General features: G+C 38.2%; 1 protein-coding gene across 1 annotated transcript in view; it reads right to left on the bottom strand.

Moving 5' to 3' along the window:
• The window catches only part of LOC139721224 (uncharacterized), a 155,688-nt gene that overhangs the window by 14,012 nt on the left and 121,395 nt on the right, over window positions 1–20,281 (bottom strand). Inside the window, exon 10 of the mRNA XM_071632548.1 lies at window positions 12,545–12,718. Coding sequence (XP_071488649.1) covers window positions 12,545–12,718 — 174 coding nt within the window. The remainder of the gene's footprint in view (window positions 1–12,544; window positions 12,719–20,281) is intronic.

Genomic DNA, 20,281 nt, shown 5'->3' with positions numbered 1-20,281 from the left:
TCTTCTGAAAACTTTAGCTGTTTCCCAATTTCTGCAAACAAAATAATGATAGTGTACACTTCTATTGCACAACAATCTCAATCCATCAAGGAGATGCTCATGGCACTTTTAGGCTTTTTAAGCTTAACCCATTGAGAATGGGCTGATTTTGCTATAACACGCATTTCACATAGACACCTGCCCGAGTATACTCGAGACTCGTCTACAACAGGTTACGAAAAAGGACAATATGTAATTCCTTGTGTATTTTTGCTGAAACAATTGTTTGTTTCAGTGTATGTCACAAAATAAACAAGCCTGACAGGAGCTGACAGGTTCTGGGTTTAATCCATCAAGATGTGTTAAAAGTGATTGCCACAATACACGCACAGCTGCGGGCGGGCGCACAGCAGCAGCAACATACCAACGAGAGTGAATGAGGGTAAGCCATGATTCACAAACAGGCCATTAAACTCTCGCAACAAAGATCAATTTACGACAGGATGCGTTCGTGACATGCGGAGGAAAACTCAACATGACGACCAATGAGTTTGCAATGATGCAATAGATGTAAGACTTTAGAAAAAAATGCACACACAAAAGAAACATTGGCCTTTATTGCAGAAACTGGGCTAAATGGCCCAATCTGTCAACAATTGTTGATGACAGATTCATTTTAACCCCATTCCAAAAAGACAAAAGCTTCCCAGGGAAAGTGAAAATGAGAGAGTATCCTGGGAGCGGTACGAACAGGCAAGTGACTTGCCTGAAAAACGCCCCCACTGTAACACAGAAATGCATGAGCAGTAGCAAACAACAACAGCAATGACAAGAACAAGGGCAAAGATAAAAATGGCTCAAAAAGATGCTATCTACATTAAGACAAAATTGTATGGGGGTGGTGATGCTGGAGTTGAGGCGGACAGAAAAAGGGGACAACTGATTTCTTCGTTGGGAGGGAAGTTTGGAGAGCAATTGAAGTTGCAAATCTTGGGGCAATCTGTGAGATGAAATCAAGATGTTTTCCCTTGTAAGACACATCATGTCTCATTTCTCTGCAGCCACCCGCAAAGCCGGTCGAGATCCTTTCCCCCGATACGGCCCACCCTGTTTTTCTTTCTTTTCCCTCGCTTATTTGTTCCCCCAAACTTTGTGCAGCAGTGTCCTAAACTTTGTGCTGTACATTACTTCATGATTGATTTGTTTATTAACTGTGACGATTGCTCAGTTATTGTTAATTTTAAAACTTTAACACACGACAATAAAAACACATCAAACCAAAATTGACTTGGCCATTTGTAGTATAACCGAAACCCCCCCCCCCCCCCATCGATATCTCAATGGCTTTGAGAGTAACCCCCCCCCCCCATAACCACACATTCACACACCAAATGATTCCATCTTTATGTTATGTCAAATAAAAATAATGGTTTGATTGTATTTATGTATCTGATTTGCATGCACTTTTTAAGAAGCAAATGTTACAGAATCTATGAAATTCATTCATTCATTCATTCATTCATTTATTTTTTCCATTTCCAACAGAAACATACGAATATCTTACGGAAATTGAATACATAAATTACATCACAATACATATTAAAAGATAAGTTTACAGAATATCTTTAATGAATTGAAATGAAAAAGAATGTGCAATGATATTTACATTAAGAGAAATATTGATGAAAAAGATAAATAGGCCTTCTTTGCTAAATCATGTCTGTAAAGAATCACTTCATGCCAGACACAAAAGTGGCACTTCTTGAAAACCTAATATTCATTCATGGGGGGCACTGTGGCATAGTGGATAAAACTCCAGACTCCCAACCAGAGGGTCTGAGTTCGATTCCCGCCCAGTGCTTATGTTCTTGGACAAGATGTTTTTACCCACAATGTCCCTCTCGACCAAGGTGTATAAATGGGTACCTGGCAATGCTAGGGTAATAGAAATGGCAGGGCCCTCTGGTAGAGCAGTGGCAACACTGAAGAGGCTACCCTGGATAAAGAGACCTTGGTATGTATTATCATTATAATATACAAAGTCTGACAGGACTAGAAGAAGACTAGTAAGACATTTTCCTCTACTACAACCCCTGCTCTTCATAAAGAAATATATCTACTTAACCCCTGAAGATAATATGACTTTTAACACCACTCATATCCTCTAAAGAACCTAAGAACATGAGTGATTAATCTGCGGCAAGCTGCCAGATTTCACACAGACTTTGCACAGCATGGGACCAATCCTGTTCCCAGATAAGAATCAGGGGTAAGAATCAAAGAGATGGATGTAACTCAAGATCCTCTAGATACAGATTGAGCATGTTCATCACCAGCAACATCTGTGATTCTTAACTGTGATGTCATCACTTCGGGAGGGGGGAATGTTATGACTGCAATCAGTGACATCTTCCACGACGGAAATGTTCTGGTAGCAATGAATGAGTTGCGTGCACGTCACAGGAAATCAGAAATCCACATTAACTTCTCCAACACTGACATGAAAGAACTCTCAATGAAATCTATTTAGCATTTTTAGGGGGGAGTTATTATGTATTCTGTCAAGCATTGTTAAAAGATTAAATATTCAAATGAAATGCACAATGCAGACAAAATACAGTTCTCTCCACATACTGAGTGTGGTGAATTTAGGGGATTAACAGCTTTGACTATCACAGGTGAATTTGTCACGATGCATCCGTAGAGTTGGAGAGTTTAACACATCATTCATTTGTACTTCCTAATTCTTCTTTATATGTTTATAATTAGAAGTGAGTATACCTGTGCCAAAATTCTCTCTGGTGAAACATTCAATTTCAGGAGGATGGAAATATTGACAATTTCTTGACTCATCACCAAATTTTGTTTTGTTTTGTTTTGTGCAACGAAAACTTGTTACAAGCCAGGCAGAATTTGAGTCACGCACATAGACAGAATCACTAAAATAAGTGTTCCCTTGCTGTTTAAATAAGAAATCAAAAGGTTCATATTTGACACATTTTAGGAGATTTGGGTAATCCATCTGCTGACACTAACATGTATGAGTAAGAAGAGCCATACAAAATTCTTGAAATTATGTAGAAATTTGGAATGGCTTTTTTAAAATGCATTTTACATTTCTTTTGTCAGCTCTTTTTTCTTTGCTACAATTGTCTTTTTTCCGACAAACTTTTAAATGTACAGATGATTTGTCATTTTTTTTCTCTTGCTCTGTCTGGGAGATGATGAAATGAGGAACATTTTGATCTGTGCCATCTTTGATAAAATTCTGTGGGAGAATGCCCATCAATCAATGTCATATATGATCATAACATTTGGCAAACATGGGTTGTCAATTTGTGGTGGTAAATGGCAGTATTGGATGGGGCTTTACATCAGTACGCATACAAGCAATTCACACTCTATATTGCTGGGGCTCTGTCTCACCATGGACCTGGGGGGTGTTTCATAAAGCTGTTCGTAAAGTTAAGAAGGACTTACGAGTGACTGGTGATCAGTTCCTGTGCTGAATTATGGAAATTCTGATAAGTATAGCAAATCAGAACTGATCACCAGTCGCTCGTAAGTCGTTTGTAACTTTACGAACAGCTTTATGAAACAGGGCCCTGGTCTCACCTCATCTTCTTCTCATTCACGCATCTGTCATCTGTCATTGAATACAATGACATATCTTTCACTCATCCCCCCCACCTTCGCCACAACATATTTCACAATCTGTTAATGCTACTTCTAATCGCAAATATTTGAAATTGCAACATGCATAATTTGAAATTGACAAACAATGGTGTTTGCAGATATCATCATAAGTGTAAATCATGGGGAGGGTGATAATGGTCTAGGAAGTTAGTGACACGAGCACTTGGAAGAGGGCAGAGAGTAGGACGAAAGAGCAGGTTTCACTGGGGAGTGGGGAATTTCTGAGACGGTTCTGTTTCAGTCTAACAAGGATTTGGATTTTGCACACTGCTAAACTGTTTGCCAAGATACATTCTAGATTTTGAGATGATATACATGAAATAAGTAAGAGGATTTGAATAGAAGGTATGCATACACACATTACGTACAGAAAGAGTTCAGGAATGTTCAGGAATTGAGGAGTGATTAGGTACTCTCTGATGCTAATGTAACTGGAACTATATTGAAATTTGCATAAAATAGTTTTCACCCATTACATAGATTAGAGTTCCATGTACAACAAATGCCTCTGTCATGTACTGCAGCACTGTCATTCATAAAAATGTACATAGTACAGAAAGAACAGATTCAGCATATGCAAGTATGACATGAAGTGTTGATGAGCCTTTTTTTCTATTTCTGCTGTCAAAAACAACACGAGTATTGATGCTGACAGCAGGCAGCTGACACAAAATGTGAAAAGCCACTGTGGTAGTCATGGCAACCACTCGCCTGGTCTCATCGCCTGTCTAACTGACCCTCTTTAGGGGGGAATATTGATGTGTAATTGGGTGCTGAAATTGACAGGAAGCATTTCAAACACTCTTCCCCCCCCCCCCCCCCCCAAACAGCTGTGACGTTGACTCAGCATGCTCTCATGTAGTTCTGACGATCAGGATGACCAAGTGCATGTCCGATGGAATCACCCCAACCACAACCCAAAGACGAAGAAGAAGATGAAGCAAAAGGAAGTAAAAAAAATGACCTGTCAGGATCATGGACAGCCCCCATGCTGTGTTTCCAGGGGTGCATGTCTGGAGACACTTCCCCCTTTAAATGGAGTAATAGTCGATCCCCTCTGGTGAGATGGAGGGGTCTAACTCCTGCCCCTGGTGGGTGACACATCACTGTAGTCTAGCTCTCCACACTTTTGGTGTCTGCCCTGTCCAGCCCATTGTAAATGCTGTTATTTTCACATAAAGAAATTTGGAAGCCACAGACATTTTTGCGAGATGTTGTTTTCACTATCTGACATCCCCGCTATCATATTCAAAGCGCCCTATGCCTGTCCATTCGCAAAATTCATGTGTGCCACCAGTGATTCACAAAATTCGTTAAAGGGATGGTACAGTATTGGTGGAGATGAGAACTGGGCTTTTAACTTTTTGCGAGATACCAAGAAAATACTTATGATATAGTACAGAGCATACCATTTTAAGAGGAATTCAAAGTTTATTTGATGAAAATCGGGTTTGGAATGACTGAAACATCCAAAAACAAAGTAAAACAAAGCGATCGTAATAAAGTGTGGGTCCCACACATATTAGAATCGCTCTCTTTTGGATATCTCAGCCATTTCAAAACCAATTTTCATCAAATAAATGTTGAATTCCTCATAGAATTACATGCTCTTTCATATTTCATAAGAGGTTTCTCATCATTTCACCAAAAAATGTTAGAAACCCAAAATTAGGTCTCAACCAAAACTGTACGATCCCTTTAAAATCAAACCCTTGCAAAAATATCACTCCGCTCATACAGTATTAGGTGCTTATTTCAGAGCATCAGTAGCATCAGTTTTGAATCAATTTCATAACATCAGTCTTGAATCAAGAATGTCTCTCCTCTCAATATGGCAAACAAAAAATTGCCAGCAATGAAATATGCAGGCTAAAATTAGTATACCTGTGCACACATTCTAACATGAAAATCACATGAATTTAAAGAAGGAATCTTGTAGAGAAACAGGAGTGCTCCATGCATTTTAATAGGCAATGATGATTCCCAAAGGCAGGAGGCTGCTATATTCTTTCATCAGTACAATTATGCAAAAAAATGACATTTTTTAAGAAGCCTTCCACAGAATCAGGGAGACTAAGCAGGACTGAGTATAGAGTGGAAACAAAGAAATTAAAAACCAGGAACAAAAACAAGAACAAAACAAAAACAATAACAACAAAACTATACAAACAACAGACAACAAACTCTGATGCACAAGTCAAGGTCAAATATCTTGCTAATGATGCATACTTGAATGTAAGTCCCTGAACTTTCTTGTAAATGATTCAGCATATCAAATTGTATACCACATCCCCAGGGAAGTGTGTATAATGTGTGTGTGTGTGTGTTTGTTTGGTTGCTTTTTACCAACTACAAGCATAAAACTTCGTAAACTTTAATGATACAGAATGCTTTGCACTTTGCAAGTTGTCAAATTTGGGTAGTAGAGAAAAAGACATTAATAGATTCTTTGTCTCTCTGTACATTAATCAATAATTGTTAGATCCAAATATCAGAAACTTGCTTTCAAACATTATATCACAAAGCATTACTGTGTGTGCTCACAACAACAACAACTACAAAGTCTCAGAGGATGTTATTGAGTCAGAAAAAAATATGATCAGTGTGTGGTGCTTTTTTTTTTTGCTTGGTTGCATTTTGTTTTTCTGTAAGTTACTAATTTTTCCTGTTAACAAAAAGAACAGCAACAATGAAAAAAAAAATGAAGCTAATAGAAAATGGAAACTGTTCTACTTGCAGATTATGTTGTCCATGCCAACATCGCTCTTGTTTGTTTGTTTTTTGTTTTGTTTGTTTTTGCTTTCTGCCTAACACCATGTGATTTTGATGATAAATGCTGAATTGAGACAATCTTAGTTGGCAATGCTGGCCAGCTTTTGGCATGGAAGGGAGAATACAGTTCACAGAAAGAGGAATGTTGAGACAGAATCGGATGGTACATTCTCGTTATAGAGCGCTGAGTTGGAATTGAAGGATGAGAAATTTAATGCTTATCGTCCATCCCTTTTAATCTTTCCTCAGCTTTAGTGGTTCATGTTCACCGTGTATTTTTGACATCAGAGTAAAGTAAAACATAGAATGGTAGAAAGCTTCTCAGTGAATTCAGACACAAAGTAGTCAAGTTTGTTAGGTGAGTAGTTAATCTCTATAATTAACCCATTGAGACGAACTGATTTTGCTATATTTATAACAAGCATTTCCCACAGATACCTGCCGAGTATACTCGGGACTAGTCTTCAAAAGGATAAAGCAGTCTAGAGAGCTCCAAGCTGAACATGTGATAAAGCCCACAAACAGTATTCATCTATTAAAGTTGATAAAGTTCAGGTATTTAGGAAGAAAGTGAGAAGTTATCAGACTAACTTTGTGGGAAATGCGTGGCAAGTGGTCACACATGGTGTTCACTTTAACTTAAGGGATATGTGACGCAGCATGAAAACTTTGAAACATTATCTGGGGGGGGGGGGGGTTTCATCTCAGGTTTTGGGCATCAGCAATGGAGCTCTGCTGTGGAAAGCAAGCCCACGTGGATCTGCACATGCCATCAGGAGGCAAAGATATAAACTAAAATGCGCTGAGGTCAATTTCTGGTCTGGGCCCTGCCATGGGGGAGAGTGATTGGATGATCATTTGATTTGGAATCAAATTTGACAGCAACGACAGAGTGCTAGATTCCTATCCCTCGAGTGCATCCTCATTCCTCGAAGCGGAAGAGGTTTCAACATCAAGCACCGAGATCACGTCCGATGACTGCATCGTCGAACAAAATTATCCTCCAACCAAGAGTACTTTGAAAGTTTTGCATTGTTTTAGTAGCATTGTCTTTTTTTTTACAGTGAAATTCGTAATGGCTATCATGTATTTGTTTTGCTATTATAGGATTATGACACTTATTTGTCAAAATCTTACAGGCATTTTTTTTTTTGTCTTGTTTGGATTTTAAGATTAAAAAAAAATCCTTTTAAAGAGTCACAGATATTCTTCCACATACTGAACATATTCATCTTTCTTGGCAACAATCTCTGCTTGATTCTGGATACTGAGATCCTTTTTGTTGGCAGCGGGTTTTGTAAGGGAACATATACTGACGTAAGACAGTATATGATGTGCCTGAGAGATGCAGCCTGTTGGCGTTGGCTGACCATTAATGACTACCTCAGGGTGAATCACGAGGGGTCAGCGGTCAGGGGTCAAGGAGGTATCACACACGCCTCCTTGGTATCACTTACTAGGTGGATGAAGCAGATGGGATTAAGTTCCATGAGTGGAATGTGCTACAACAAGTTAGTATAGTATCACATCATAATGCACATCATATCAAAGTCTCAAAATCAAACAGGGAATATTATACTGAACTGATTTTCCCTTTTTTCCCCTTCTCCTGGTTGGTCAGGATGTGGCCACAGAGGTAAAGCAAACTATTACTAAGAGGAATAATGCAAATATGTTTCGCAATTTGATGGGTAATTGGGTATCAAACAAGTACCTCTTCTCAAAATCACATTGCATGTCCATACTTAATATTTCCTTACTTTTTTTTTTCCCCCTTACAAGGCTGCCACGGAAGACTTACTTTGCTCAGATGACAACAAATGAAATTGATCTTGGAATAAGAAATCACCTTCAATGCTTCCCCCAATCAAGAAGATCAACTAGAAGTTGTTCTTCTCTCCTCTCCCGGTCTTTGCTCAAGTTCTGAACAGGAATCATATTAAGCCGTGTCGCCAGATTGAGTTTGAAAGTTGCCCCACAAAACAACACGGTTGCCACACACAGCTTTCATCCGTGGGGAAATTAGCAGATACTTGTAATGGACGTTGCATGGTCTCGGGTCGCCGGAGATTTCTATGATACGCCCCGCACTCTGGGAGCCTTCCATCAAGGTTGTGTCTCCTAAAGCCTTTCTATGCCAGGGACTTTGGACAGTGTGTACAATGCTATGGCATTTTTTTTTGTGCCAATTGGCACTGATAACACAAAAAGGGTTAAATGTATGTCCATGTCTTCCTTCTATTCCTCCCCCCCCCCTCTCCCTCTAGCTCTCTTTCAGTTGACATGGGCTACTCCAAATCCTCAAAGGGCGAGGGCCATTCAAAAAACTACAAGGGTGTATCATTTACAGGGTATTTAAAACATGTGCTCAAATATTCATTAACCCTTTGAGGATGAGTCCCGAATATACTCGGGCAGTGGTTTATGGGAAATGTTATGCATGTTGTAGCAAAATCAGTCCGTCCTCCATGGGTTAAGGGAGGGGGAGAGGGGCTAATGCACTTTTGCGTAGAATCCATGTTTTGTTTTGTTTTTTAAGTAAAATAACTAAAGCTGCATACCAACAAGAACAAGCCACAAACACAAAATTAGGACAGATGAGATAAAATGCAAAAACCGACAAAGGAAAGTCTTATTATGAATTCCTTTATGAAAAGCGACATTTATACCACATGGATGCAGATAGAAAAATAATATCTTCCCTTTTTCTGTGCCTAAAAGAGACTGAAAGTTTGTGCCAGCAGTATGTGAAGAATGCAATTCCTTCTCACAACTTTCTTAACCCTCCCACAACCAACATCCTAAAATCCTACTGATTTAAAGTATAGAAATGTTTCCCACCGGATTATGAGAGTTAAAGTACAATTGCTCACAACGTGAAAGTTGACTCTACTAGACAAAGGTATATTGGACAAATGGAGAGATAGAAGTTTTGTTGAAGAAATGTGAACCTTTATGAAATTCATTGCACAAGACTGATTCCAATGAAAGTGCTACCATTCTTTTCCATTAGATTTCACTCCATTCATCAAAGCCGATTTGAACATGGTGGGGAATTATATTTTAAGGAGTGCATGTTGGTACATATCTCATACCTACAAGCTTTGCATATCATCATGAGTTGGGCAAAAAGCTGGAGGGAAGAGAAATGTTATATATCACACAAAAAAGAATAACCCTCCCCAAATTAACTTCTGATGATGATACATTCCTGTCCCTCATCTCACCTTTCCCCTCCCCCCACCAAACTCTCAAGTAAGGAGAAAGAGATGTTCTTGTCCCTTCAACAGTTTTGTAAGGACCCGACCCAAAAAACTTGCCCTGTCTTTCCTTTCAACTTCACAGATAGCTTCAAGAAAGAAAAACAAGACATGTTTGTATGCTAGTACAGTGCAAAGATGATAAAATAAACAATTTAGTTACAATGATATCTGATGTGGTATCATTTAATATAGAGATGAATAGCACCAGTAATATCACTTTTGCCTAGGTTGCTACATTGAATCTATTGGAGTATATATGGTTTTTGAGAAAGTAAGTGTCTGAAGCTTTGTTTATCTACCATGGCTGATTTACTACATTCTGCAACTAAGGGGATTAATGTCAACCGCACAACCAGTCATTCTGAACATGTTTCAGACTGGTTCGGTCAAAAAGCTGAACTTCGGCGAGTCTTTTAATCACTTGCAGTTTGGATGAAGAATTCCAGAGTGAAGAAGTTGGATGGGGGCGGGGACGTAGCGAGTAGTTAGTGGTTCTGATTTTCTCACCACTCCTGGGAGATTGGAGGACATGGCTGGTTTCATCGCTATTGGCGACGCATCACTGCCTCCGCTACGGTGGCATGGATGTCATGGCACGCTGGAGCTACTCTTGCCACGAGGGGCCAAATCTCTTGTCGATACTTCTACATTTTTTGATATTATTTCCCCCTACTCCAGTTACTTCCAAGAATCAAAGGAAGCATTGTTTGGTTTTATAAGCAACAATTTTGAAATAGAGATTCATTTTTAGCTGGATAAAAAAAAAAAAAATGAAGACTAACATACAGGGAAAATTGTATTTCTCGTTACAAAACATGGAGACAGTTTGACAGATTTTTCAATTATTGTCATGCTATGAGCAAAGAAGCAGTTTTTTGTTTCCTTTATTTCTTTATCTTTTTCTGTTTGTTTGCTTGATTTTTGCAGATTGGGGGTACATTTAAAGGGATTGTATAGTTCTGGGTGATATTGGGACTCTGGTTTACCTTTTAACAAGATAATTAGAAACTTCTTACATGAATTATTAAAGAGCATACAATTCGAAGAGGAATTAAAAGTTTACTTGACAAAATCGGCTTTGAGATAGCTGAGATATCGAGAAATGTAGCGTCCTAATAAAATTTCATTAGGACCACTTTGTTTCACTTTATTTTTTGATATCTCAGCCATTTCAGAATGGATATTCATCAAATAAACTTTGAATTCCTCTTAGAATTGTATGCTCTTTAATAATTCATACAAGTGGTTGCTAATCATCTTGTAAAAAGTTGGAAACTGAATCCCCATTTCTACGAAAACTATACCACCCCTTTAAGCTTCTACACTGTACCTATGAGCACACAATCCTGTCATAATACATGAACAGTTAGTTATAGCTTTAAAGAATATATGATAAGATTTTGATCAAATAAGAAAATGAGGGAAGATACGTGATCATTGCAGGCACATCCCCTGTTTCGATCCTTGATGCAATTCACTGTTGCATTGTACCGTATGTCAAAAAAAAATTACAATGGTACCCTCCACAAGAATAACTTTAAAAATAGTCAATAAATCCAAATACAATTTCAGGGTATGAAACTGTAACTCATTGCCCACATCTTACAGAAAACCCCATTCGATTTGCTTCAGTGGTCTAAGAGAAATGAGGAATTTTGTAGAGTATGTCGGGAATCTCTTCCCTCCAAGTTCTGTCTGTGTTCACACATTAATATGCAGTTCCAAGAGCATCCAAGTGCTAAATTTGGAAGAATCAGACTCATGACATGCTTTACAACAATCCACATTTCTCTGTGACTGCTTAACCAAATTGAATGCGGTTTTCTGCAAAATAGAGCTAAGATGTTATATCTTAAGACCCTGAAGTAGCATTTAGACGGTTTAATCATATTGGGTGTTATCAATGCGAAAACCTGATTGTAATTTTTTTGGGGACATACTGTATCACCCAATGTCATATGTATTGATAAAGAAGTCTATAAGCGATTAAATACTGTAAGGAAACTTGAAATTTGAAGATATAAGGTTCAGTTACCATGCTCCTTTAAGGGGGACTCAACAGTCCCTTGTGTCTGGTGCTAGTCTTAACTTCATTACTGAATCTGAAGCACCATTAACCCCTTCAAGGCCAAGGTTCAGGTCAGAGCATAAGATCAGCTGTTGGATGAACCCGGTCAGGGACAATGCTGTCACAGAGTCAAAGGCTAAAAGGCTCAAAGGCTATTGTGAACCAGTGAGTAGTGGCAGGATTGAATTATCCCTACTGGACTACAAAGATATGTGGGGATATCTAGATTATGTAGTTTGTTTCTGAATATAACCATATAGAAAAAAAAAAGATGAAGAAAAGACAGAAAATTTATTGGATGTTTCAAATGGCAAAGACACCACATAGCAAGGTTTAGCCAAATGAGATAATTTGCTGCAAAAATAATCCTCTTCCCTTTTGTAATTTGGCAACTCTTGATTTTACTGCACATCGTTCATTGGAGAAAGATTGCATGGAACTGATTAAATTTATTAAATCTGTCCAAGATAAACAAACAAACAAACAAACAAACAAACAAACAAACAAACAAACAAACAAAACAAACAAACAAACAAATAAACCAAAATTTTCCTGTATGAGACAGAAATGAACATGAAGAGACAACAGTATTATATGTATGACCAGAATAGGGCTCAAATTAGAATCTGTATTCTACCTCATGAATTATGTGCGTGGTTAAAATCGTACCAAAAAGACACAGCACTAAACCACAGAGATGTGGTTTGGCGTACTTCATGGGTTAAGCCGCCATGATAGTGGCCTACCTGCAGTAATTTGTGCTTACCTCGGACCACTCGGTGGTGTACCAGTGGGGCTCACAGGGGCTCTCTTCGCAAGGCTGACTGGACGGGGGCGCAGCACCCCTACACATCCGTGAAGATACTATCCTGGGGGTGGGGTCAGACGAGAGACAGACCACTTCCCTCGACTGGGTGCCTGGTCCGCACTGTGATGAGCACTGTGGACAGGACAAGACAAAGGTGTAAATTACTGCCAATTAGAATTAAAATCTATCAGGGAAAAAATATGAATGAAAAATAGTAAATAGTTGTAGATATAATTCACATTTGTAAGGCCACGAAAATTCATTAATTATTATCATGTGCTACAAAAAAAATAAAAATTTTCTCAATGTTATCATCATCATTATTCCTATCACTGCTATCATCATACTTTTGTAATTCATGTATGACAGGGGAAATGTCCTTGGATTAAATGTATCTGTGCAACACATTCCTACATGTAGGTTATCTCTCTCAATGCAGACATTATGAAATGGAACACACACCTGCACACACACACACACACACACACACATACACATACACACACATTCACAATGGATCAATGGTAAGAAAAGAACTCCAGAATTAAATGCAAGTGGGTATTTTTAGTTTGAAAGTATGATTATATCACCAGTTTTATCAGCTTTCCCATCTAAGCAATGCATGTTCCACATTCCTACACCCACTGAAAGATTTGCCCGAGGTTTTGCATGACTGCCAGGACTGAACTGTGAATTATGATTTAATTCTGAAATCAGAAGGGGCGTAAAATTAGATTCCACGTGGTGATACAACCACCAGAGAGATAGTGTGGTGTGGTTTGTAATCAGGATTAAGAATATCTATATTTGTAAAAAAAAAAAAGAAGAGTTTTTTCTTTCTCAAAAAAACAAAATCAATATTTTAGCCCATGTGGATTGAAGCATCAAATAAGACCAGTGATGACGGGGCAGCCTCTGGAATGTCATCCAAATTGCAGACTGGTGAAATATTCCCTTCTTTCCTGAGATTTCCCACTGAGCCTCCTCAAGGGTTAAAGAACACTCTCTCTTTAAAGCTAGGATATTTTCTTCTTTCTTTTTTTCCCCACTCTGATCTAATCTCCACACCAAGAGTACAGGTATAAGAAGTTTTACCATTGATCTCTAACAATCTTCAAGAAGATATTACACAAAAAGGAATCATCACTTCTAAACCATATTTTCAATCAGGAAACAAATAAAACTTTCAAATGAAAGATAATGAGAAAAAAGCAACCTTACAAAGGACGCAAAGATAAGATGTTAGTATTTGTGGGAGTTATTACACCAGTAGCCCTTTGACATGTGTTTTCTATAATCATTAATCTGTAGTGGTACACTGATAGTCGATGATTTTTTACACAAAGGCAGACACTCTTTTTTTATTTTGTAAAACACTCCAGTATTCTACTCTGCACTCATGCTGGAAATTTCTGTACATTTCTCAGTCAAACTCTCCAAGGAAATCTGGAATTTAATCAAAACATCTCTGAAATCCTTCATTTAGAATAAATGAGAACTATGTACAGGTTCTTACATTCATATTGAGATTTTAGTGAAGGTAGAAGACTCAACACTCAGTGGAATATTGAGGAAAATTGGACGATCTGTTCACAAATTATGGATTTCAAATGCTTTGGTCAATTCTCTGCTAATCTCTGGTCTGGTTTTGAACTCTGTGACAATTTGTGATGTCACAGTTATAGAATTGAATGCTGAAAATCTATAAGAACCTCTATAGAGATGAATGACCTGTTACTGAAATATTTCATGGCAAATATGATTTTCCTTGCCTTCTGAATGAGCTCCGTCACACACCCTTCTGATGAGATAGAAAATGAGTTTATAACTTCCATCCAAAGCATTTGTTTTTTCCTTAAACTTTCAAAGGGTGCTTCATTATCATCACCACTTTCACTGAATCCACATAATATGTGACCCATTGGTCATTTAGCTTCAAAATTTCAGCAGATGATAGACAAAACATTAGACTACAAGATTATGGTAAAAAACAGAAATTTGATGGTTTTGACCAATGTTGATGATCTGACTTCAAACTCGATTTTCCTCGGCTCAGCCTTCAGCGACTTTCGGATCCTTTTGTTGTGGTGGGTCACATATATTATGCTCGGTGGAACCCCCCTTTTAAATTCCATACTCCTACTCCTGTCCCTAATCGGTTCCCCTCAAGATGACAGCTTATTAAGGAGCTCAACAAAACATGAAAACACCATGTGTTTTGCCCAGGGAACTTGTTAAAAAAAAAGAGAGAACCAAGTGGGGGTGGGGGAGGGGGTAGGGGTGTGGCTCGGATCGAGCCCATGGAGGATAAGGGGTGACAGGGCAGTGAGAGAATTTGACTCTTTAATTCTCTACATGAGAACACAGATTTGCCTGTAATTCTGTGATGGTAACATTGACCTGGATCAAACTGTAGCTCAATATTCAGACATTCTGTTTTCTGCTTTTATCAATGGTTATTTTCATTTCTCTACTTTTGTCAGTAGCCCACAAATATGATACATTTAAAAATAGCCATGTGATGCTAGCACTTTGTATCATTCTGTTGAGTGACATGTTATGACATTCTAAAGTTTTGTGACATTTTGATTAGAATGAAATAAATTAAATGAAATCAAATCAAATGGTCATGTCAAACAGGGCGCTGTACACCAAAAACAAGACTTCCAACTGGAAAAGCTTGTGAATAATGTCTGTAATTATAAATCACTCATATCCATGATTGGTATGACATTGAACTTTTCAAGAGTGGAATTGTGACAGTGACAAATGGATGAATGGATTACTCAAGAATTGCAGACATGCTCTAAACTCTTGCTGCGAACCCAACAATATGGGACCACACCTAAAGTGTGAGAGTGTCACGTCCCACAACCAGCCAAAGAAATAATCGTCACAGTATACTGATATGCGTCATGTGGCTGTCTGCTCTAGACAGGCTGCGAGACAAACTCTCGTTGTTATCAAGATTGGCAGCTTGGTAGTGTCTGCCATGTGACATGTTAGGGCAGATGAATGGCCGATAAAAAGAAAATCCTCTCACAAAAAACAAAAAATAAAAAATCAACCCATCCATGCCCCATAAGCCAAAATTCTATGTTTTTTTTTTTTTAGTTGTATCATTCCTGTCATAATCTATAGGCCTACTATTCCAACTGATATTTCATAAGGGAGAATAAAACTTCCCTTTCGTTTGAGACCTCAATTGGTCATTAATATTGTTATTTTGATTACAGAATTATCAAATTCTTTCAGATATCAGATATTGAAATTCATAGCTGATCCTTGCAACGCATTTAGATTGATGATTATTGTTCATGTTTCTTCCTCAAATTGGCATTTTCCCTGATTTTGTGCAGATTAATGAACTAAGTAATCTCTTCCCTCCAATCTTTCTACTTCCTATGCAAAAAAAAAAAAAAATCAGAGTAATGCTAATTTAATGAGAGCAGAGTGATCAGAGTCCTATTATTGATTGATTGATTGAGGCCGATTTAGGTCATTTATTTGGCAAAATAAAACACAAAAACATATAATAGTGGCATTTACAATGAGAGCCAGGCAGCCTTGAAAGCATCTTGTGCTTGTACTAGGATGCCTACACATGAATATACTACATACTTTAATATGGCAGCATATATTACAAATACTAAAGGCAAAACTACATAATTTCAGTGTTTGCATAAACACTCCGTAACTATAAACACCACTGAAACATAGTTCACAAACATGATCAGAAAGGAACACTTTTACTGCTCGATTGCAGTTTGTTGTCAGCTGGTAGATTCACATCAGTTGTTTGTTTGAACGCTCCCCGATTCTATGCATCCCAAGAATCATGTTTCAGCACCATGTTTGCATATGATTCTTTTCTTTTTTTGTGGGGGGGGGGGGATTTGAAAAGAGCAGAGAGAAAGAGAAAGAAAAAGAGAGACAAGGAAAGAGAGTGAGACACAGAGAGAGAGGGAGAGATAGGAAAAAAGAGAGAGCAATGTATGAAGAGAGAAATATAATAGGAAGAGAGGAGCAAGAGAGAGAAGGAGTTAACAGCAAAGAATTGAGTGGGAAAGACAGTAACAAAACTATCAAAAAAGAGCCTGGAAAGATCAAAGCTTGAATACTCCACCTAGAAGCATTTGTGATTTGTCTGATTGGCCATGAAGCTCTCAATTTGCACCCACCACAGACAACCCATTATGTCATTTCAGTAAGTTAACCCCTAACTACTTAGGTAAGCTTGAAAAAAAAAAAGAGGACAGAAAAAAGATCAGACAGGACGTACCAGGGCCCAAACGCAACCACGAGCAGCCATTACAATTTGCATGACTAACCCTTATATTCATCATCACATTTATCAGAATTGTTTTTTTTTTTAAGATGAAATTTCATTAGAAATTGATCCTTTACAGCTCATTTCACTCTGTGAATCAAACAAAGTCTACAGCTGACAATGTCAGTTTGTTAATTTGTGTGTGTGTGTGTGTGTGTGTTATTGTTATTGACGATATTATATGTGGGCTACTGTAAACATGGCATGATAACGTTTACACCCACATATAATTATTACAGGTCCAGATACCCTATTGAAATGAAAACTGATTAAGCCATGAGGTAAATCAGAAGGGAAGTAGCAAATCATATTAGGGAACAGTTTAATGGGGGTAAGTTAGGGTAAGGGTTAGGGTTTAGGTTTGATGGATTGGTGCTTTTAACGATAACTGACAAGTTGACTTGAGCTTCATAAAAAAGTCTGGACTATGAAAAATATGATACAAGGGCAACACAATATAAAGAAAACAAATGTCGATCCCCACTATACAGTGCATGACATCAGTCAGACAATGACACACACAGTGTGGCCAAACAGGGAACATAAACATAAAAAAGTAACATTAAAAAAGAGTCGGAGAGGAATTGAAAAATGGACATCAGTCCGGAGCAAAGTAGGAAGAATAACATGGCCTCAAACCACTGACACTGTCTCAGCCTCCGAGAGTCGTTGCCGTCGACACTAGACGGCAGACAGCTTGTCAACTACCGTACTCGGGCGATGATGAAGTAGGTTCCACAAATAGGATGTGCAATCGGCGCTGGCCTGTGCTAATCTCCTTAACTCAACCATGAAACCCTTACCATAACATTCTTCCATGGCTCTTTTCTTGCTTTCCTTTTTTTTTCCTCCTTCTCTTTCCCCAACTCTGCCACTCCATCTCGACATACTCTTTGGGACGTGATGTTGCAGAGGTTCAAAACAAGTTCAACAATTGCTTGATGGCGGGTGGTGGTGGGGGGGGGGGGGGGGAGGAAGGGGGGAATTTGGGATAGAGCAAAAATGCAAACATCACTCACCCAGGGCAATAGGATGGATGAAATGTTCCAGGCACTGACAAGGCTGACAGCTAGTAACTTTGTAACAATGTCAACGTCAACTGTACTAAACATATCATGTGCAAAAGCAATCCCTCTTTCAAAACTGGATGTTTCCTCATAGTTGGTTCTATGTGCTCTGTCCTATTTCTTGACAAGCCATCCATAAAGTTTAGATCGGAAAAGTATCCCCCCCCCCCCCCCCCCCCCCACCCAACAATAAAATAAAAACTAAACCAATTATGCTAGCACTGCCACTTGGGTAAAGACTTAAAAAACTAAATATGAAAAACACACAAACAGAAAAAAAAAAGAAGAAAGGTAAAAAAAATCACATCCTACAGATGACTATTTAGAGGGACATCAAAGGTATTAGGTGTTACCTATAGAACATGCTGAGATGGTATGAAATTAACATACATTCAAATTGAAGCTGTGGCTTTAAAGATTTGGCCCTAAATTATAAAGGGTTTTAAAGTTTGTTCAGTATCACATTTGGTATATGCCTACTAACTGAATAATGATAACTACATACATATAGATATATGTTAAGTCTGTTTTCTACCATAATACATCCAACTCTAAAGTTGCTATTTTTTGGAGAACCCAAGTTTTTAGAGAGCTTTCTCAAAAAAATATTCTAAAAACTTTAAATACGGGTAACTTAAAGGAAGGAAGGAAGTACATTTTTTTCTTTCTTCAATTGACTGACAGGCAGTCAGATCTAAACTTTGGCACTGTCTATAATTGTACCAGTGCCAGTGGCCATTTAAGATGAACTTTTTTGAGGGATTCATAAGAACTTGTAGACAGTGGGTTGCTACTTCGGGCTGGGTGCATAAATTTGGAAAGGAGAGGCCACGCTCTTATTCCTCCACAAAGGAAACCTACTTTTGGGGTTGTGTGTGTGTGTGTGTTTCAAAGTGCAGTGCCATGATGGCTTGTTCCAGTTGGTACATTTGAATCATTACAATGTACCATAAGCTCAGCTTACAACACTCAAGATTTGGCTCTGAACCTACAGTCTGATCCAAATGGAAGGGCAAACTCTGTTACACCAATCCCACCCTCCTGCCTCCTTCAACTATAACTCCACAGCAAATCCATCATAATTGCATCTGCAACCAAGCTGAAAAAAATCAGCAGCGCATTCTTTTTCAGTGCCTTACACAGCCATTTCTCTCTCTCTTTTAAAGGCATGATTTACCATTTGAAGATGAAACAAACACCCAACATAAGTGCTTCAAAATAGTTAAAAAATGTGAGTTAGGGATAGAAACAACCAATGTAAAAATTTGAACTAGTATAATCGATGCTAAGTATTGTTAAATACACAAAATGTGAACAATAGTATTTCCAGACTAAACCTTCTACAGTTATGGTTTAATGAGAAAAATGATGATATCTCCTAATATGTTAGGCTTTATTGCAAAAAATCATATGGTATGATGTTTTATGATACAACTGACCTATACATATTCATCAAAAGTGATATCTTGAGCATTTTTACATCACTGCTCCCAAAGGTAAACGGGACCATTAAGACTGACAGACTGTGTTACTATACACAAGCCATGAGCTGCGATTGAGCACACACTTTTGCTCTTGCCTTCGGAAACATTTTACGAGATCCCCTTTTTGCGAGACTCTGCCCCATGTTGAAGGACTGTCTAAGCCATCATCGACTCCACAGTCACGTCGCTACCCATCGCAAATTTCGGTTGATACCTCCGACAGCTTCCAGTTATGTCCTCATAATGCATTTCTCTGCTTTTTTGTGAGATTAGTCCAGGATAATCACATTTTAGATCAAGGGCACAAGCTTGAAAGAGGCAAAATAGCATTAGAGTAAGCTGGAGAACAGGAAGCGTAATGTTTCCCACTATAGCAACAGTGAATTATAGATCTAGATCCTGCCCTGGTCAAAGAAAAGTCTCTTGCAAATTGTCTTGTGACTATGAACATAATTTTGCATCATTGAAAAATATAAATCACGTAATTACACAGAGTCAGTAGGAACTTCCAGCTCTGTTCCTTCCTGTGTTGAAGTTGGAAATTAAAATCCCTCATATCTTTTTTTTTTAATTTTATTCACGACTCTCTAATTCCTACTATCTTTCAGACAATATTGTCCTCTCTTTACATTAAAAAAAAAAAAAGAATCACAAAATTTGCCAACAAAAATCAGAAAATTGAATTCCTAGATTGGAAATGAATGGCATTGTAATGACTAGTATGAATAGCAATCATCCATAGTATGTTTACTGTATACGACATATATTTTGCGAGTCTAACTTTTCGCGAATCGAAACTTCCCGACAATTTCGC

This window comes from Diadema antillarum, unplaced genomic scaffold (assembly GCF_040938485.1).
Source record: "Diadema antillarum isolate AM-2024a unplaced genomic scaffold, OU_Dant_1.0 scf00000140, whole genome shotgun sequence".
Lineage (NCBI taxonomy): Eukaryota > Metazoa > Echinodermata > Echinoidea > Diadematoida > Diadematidae > Diadema > Diadema antillarum.
The sequence above is the reverse complement of the archived record's forward strand: the minus strand, read 5'-3'. Positions and strand labels throughout refer to the sequence as shown.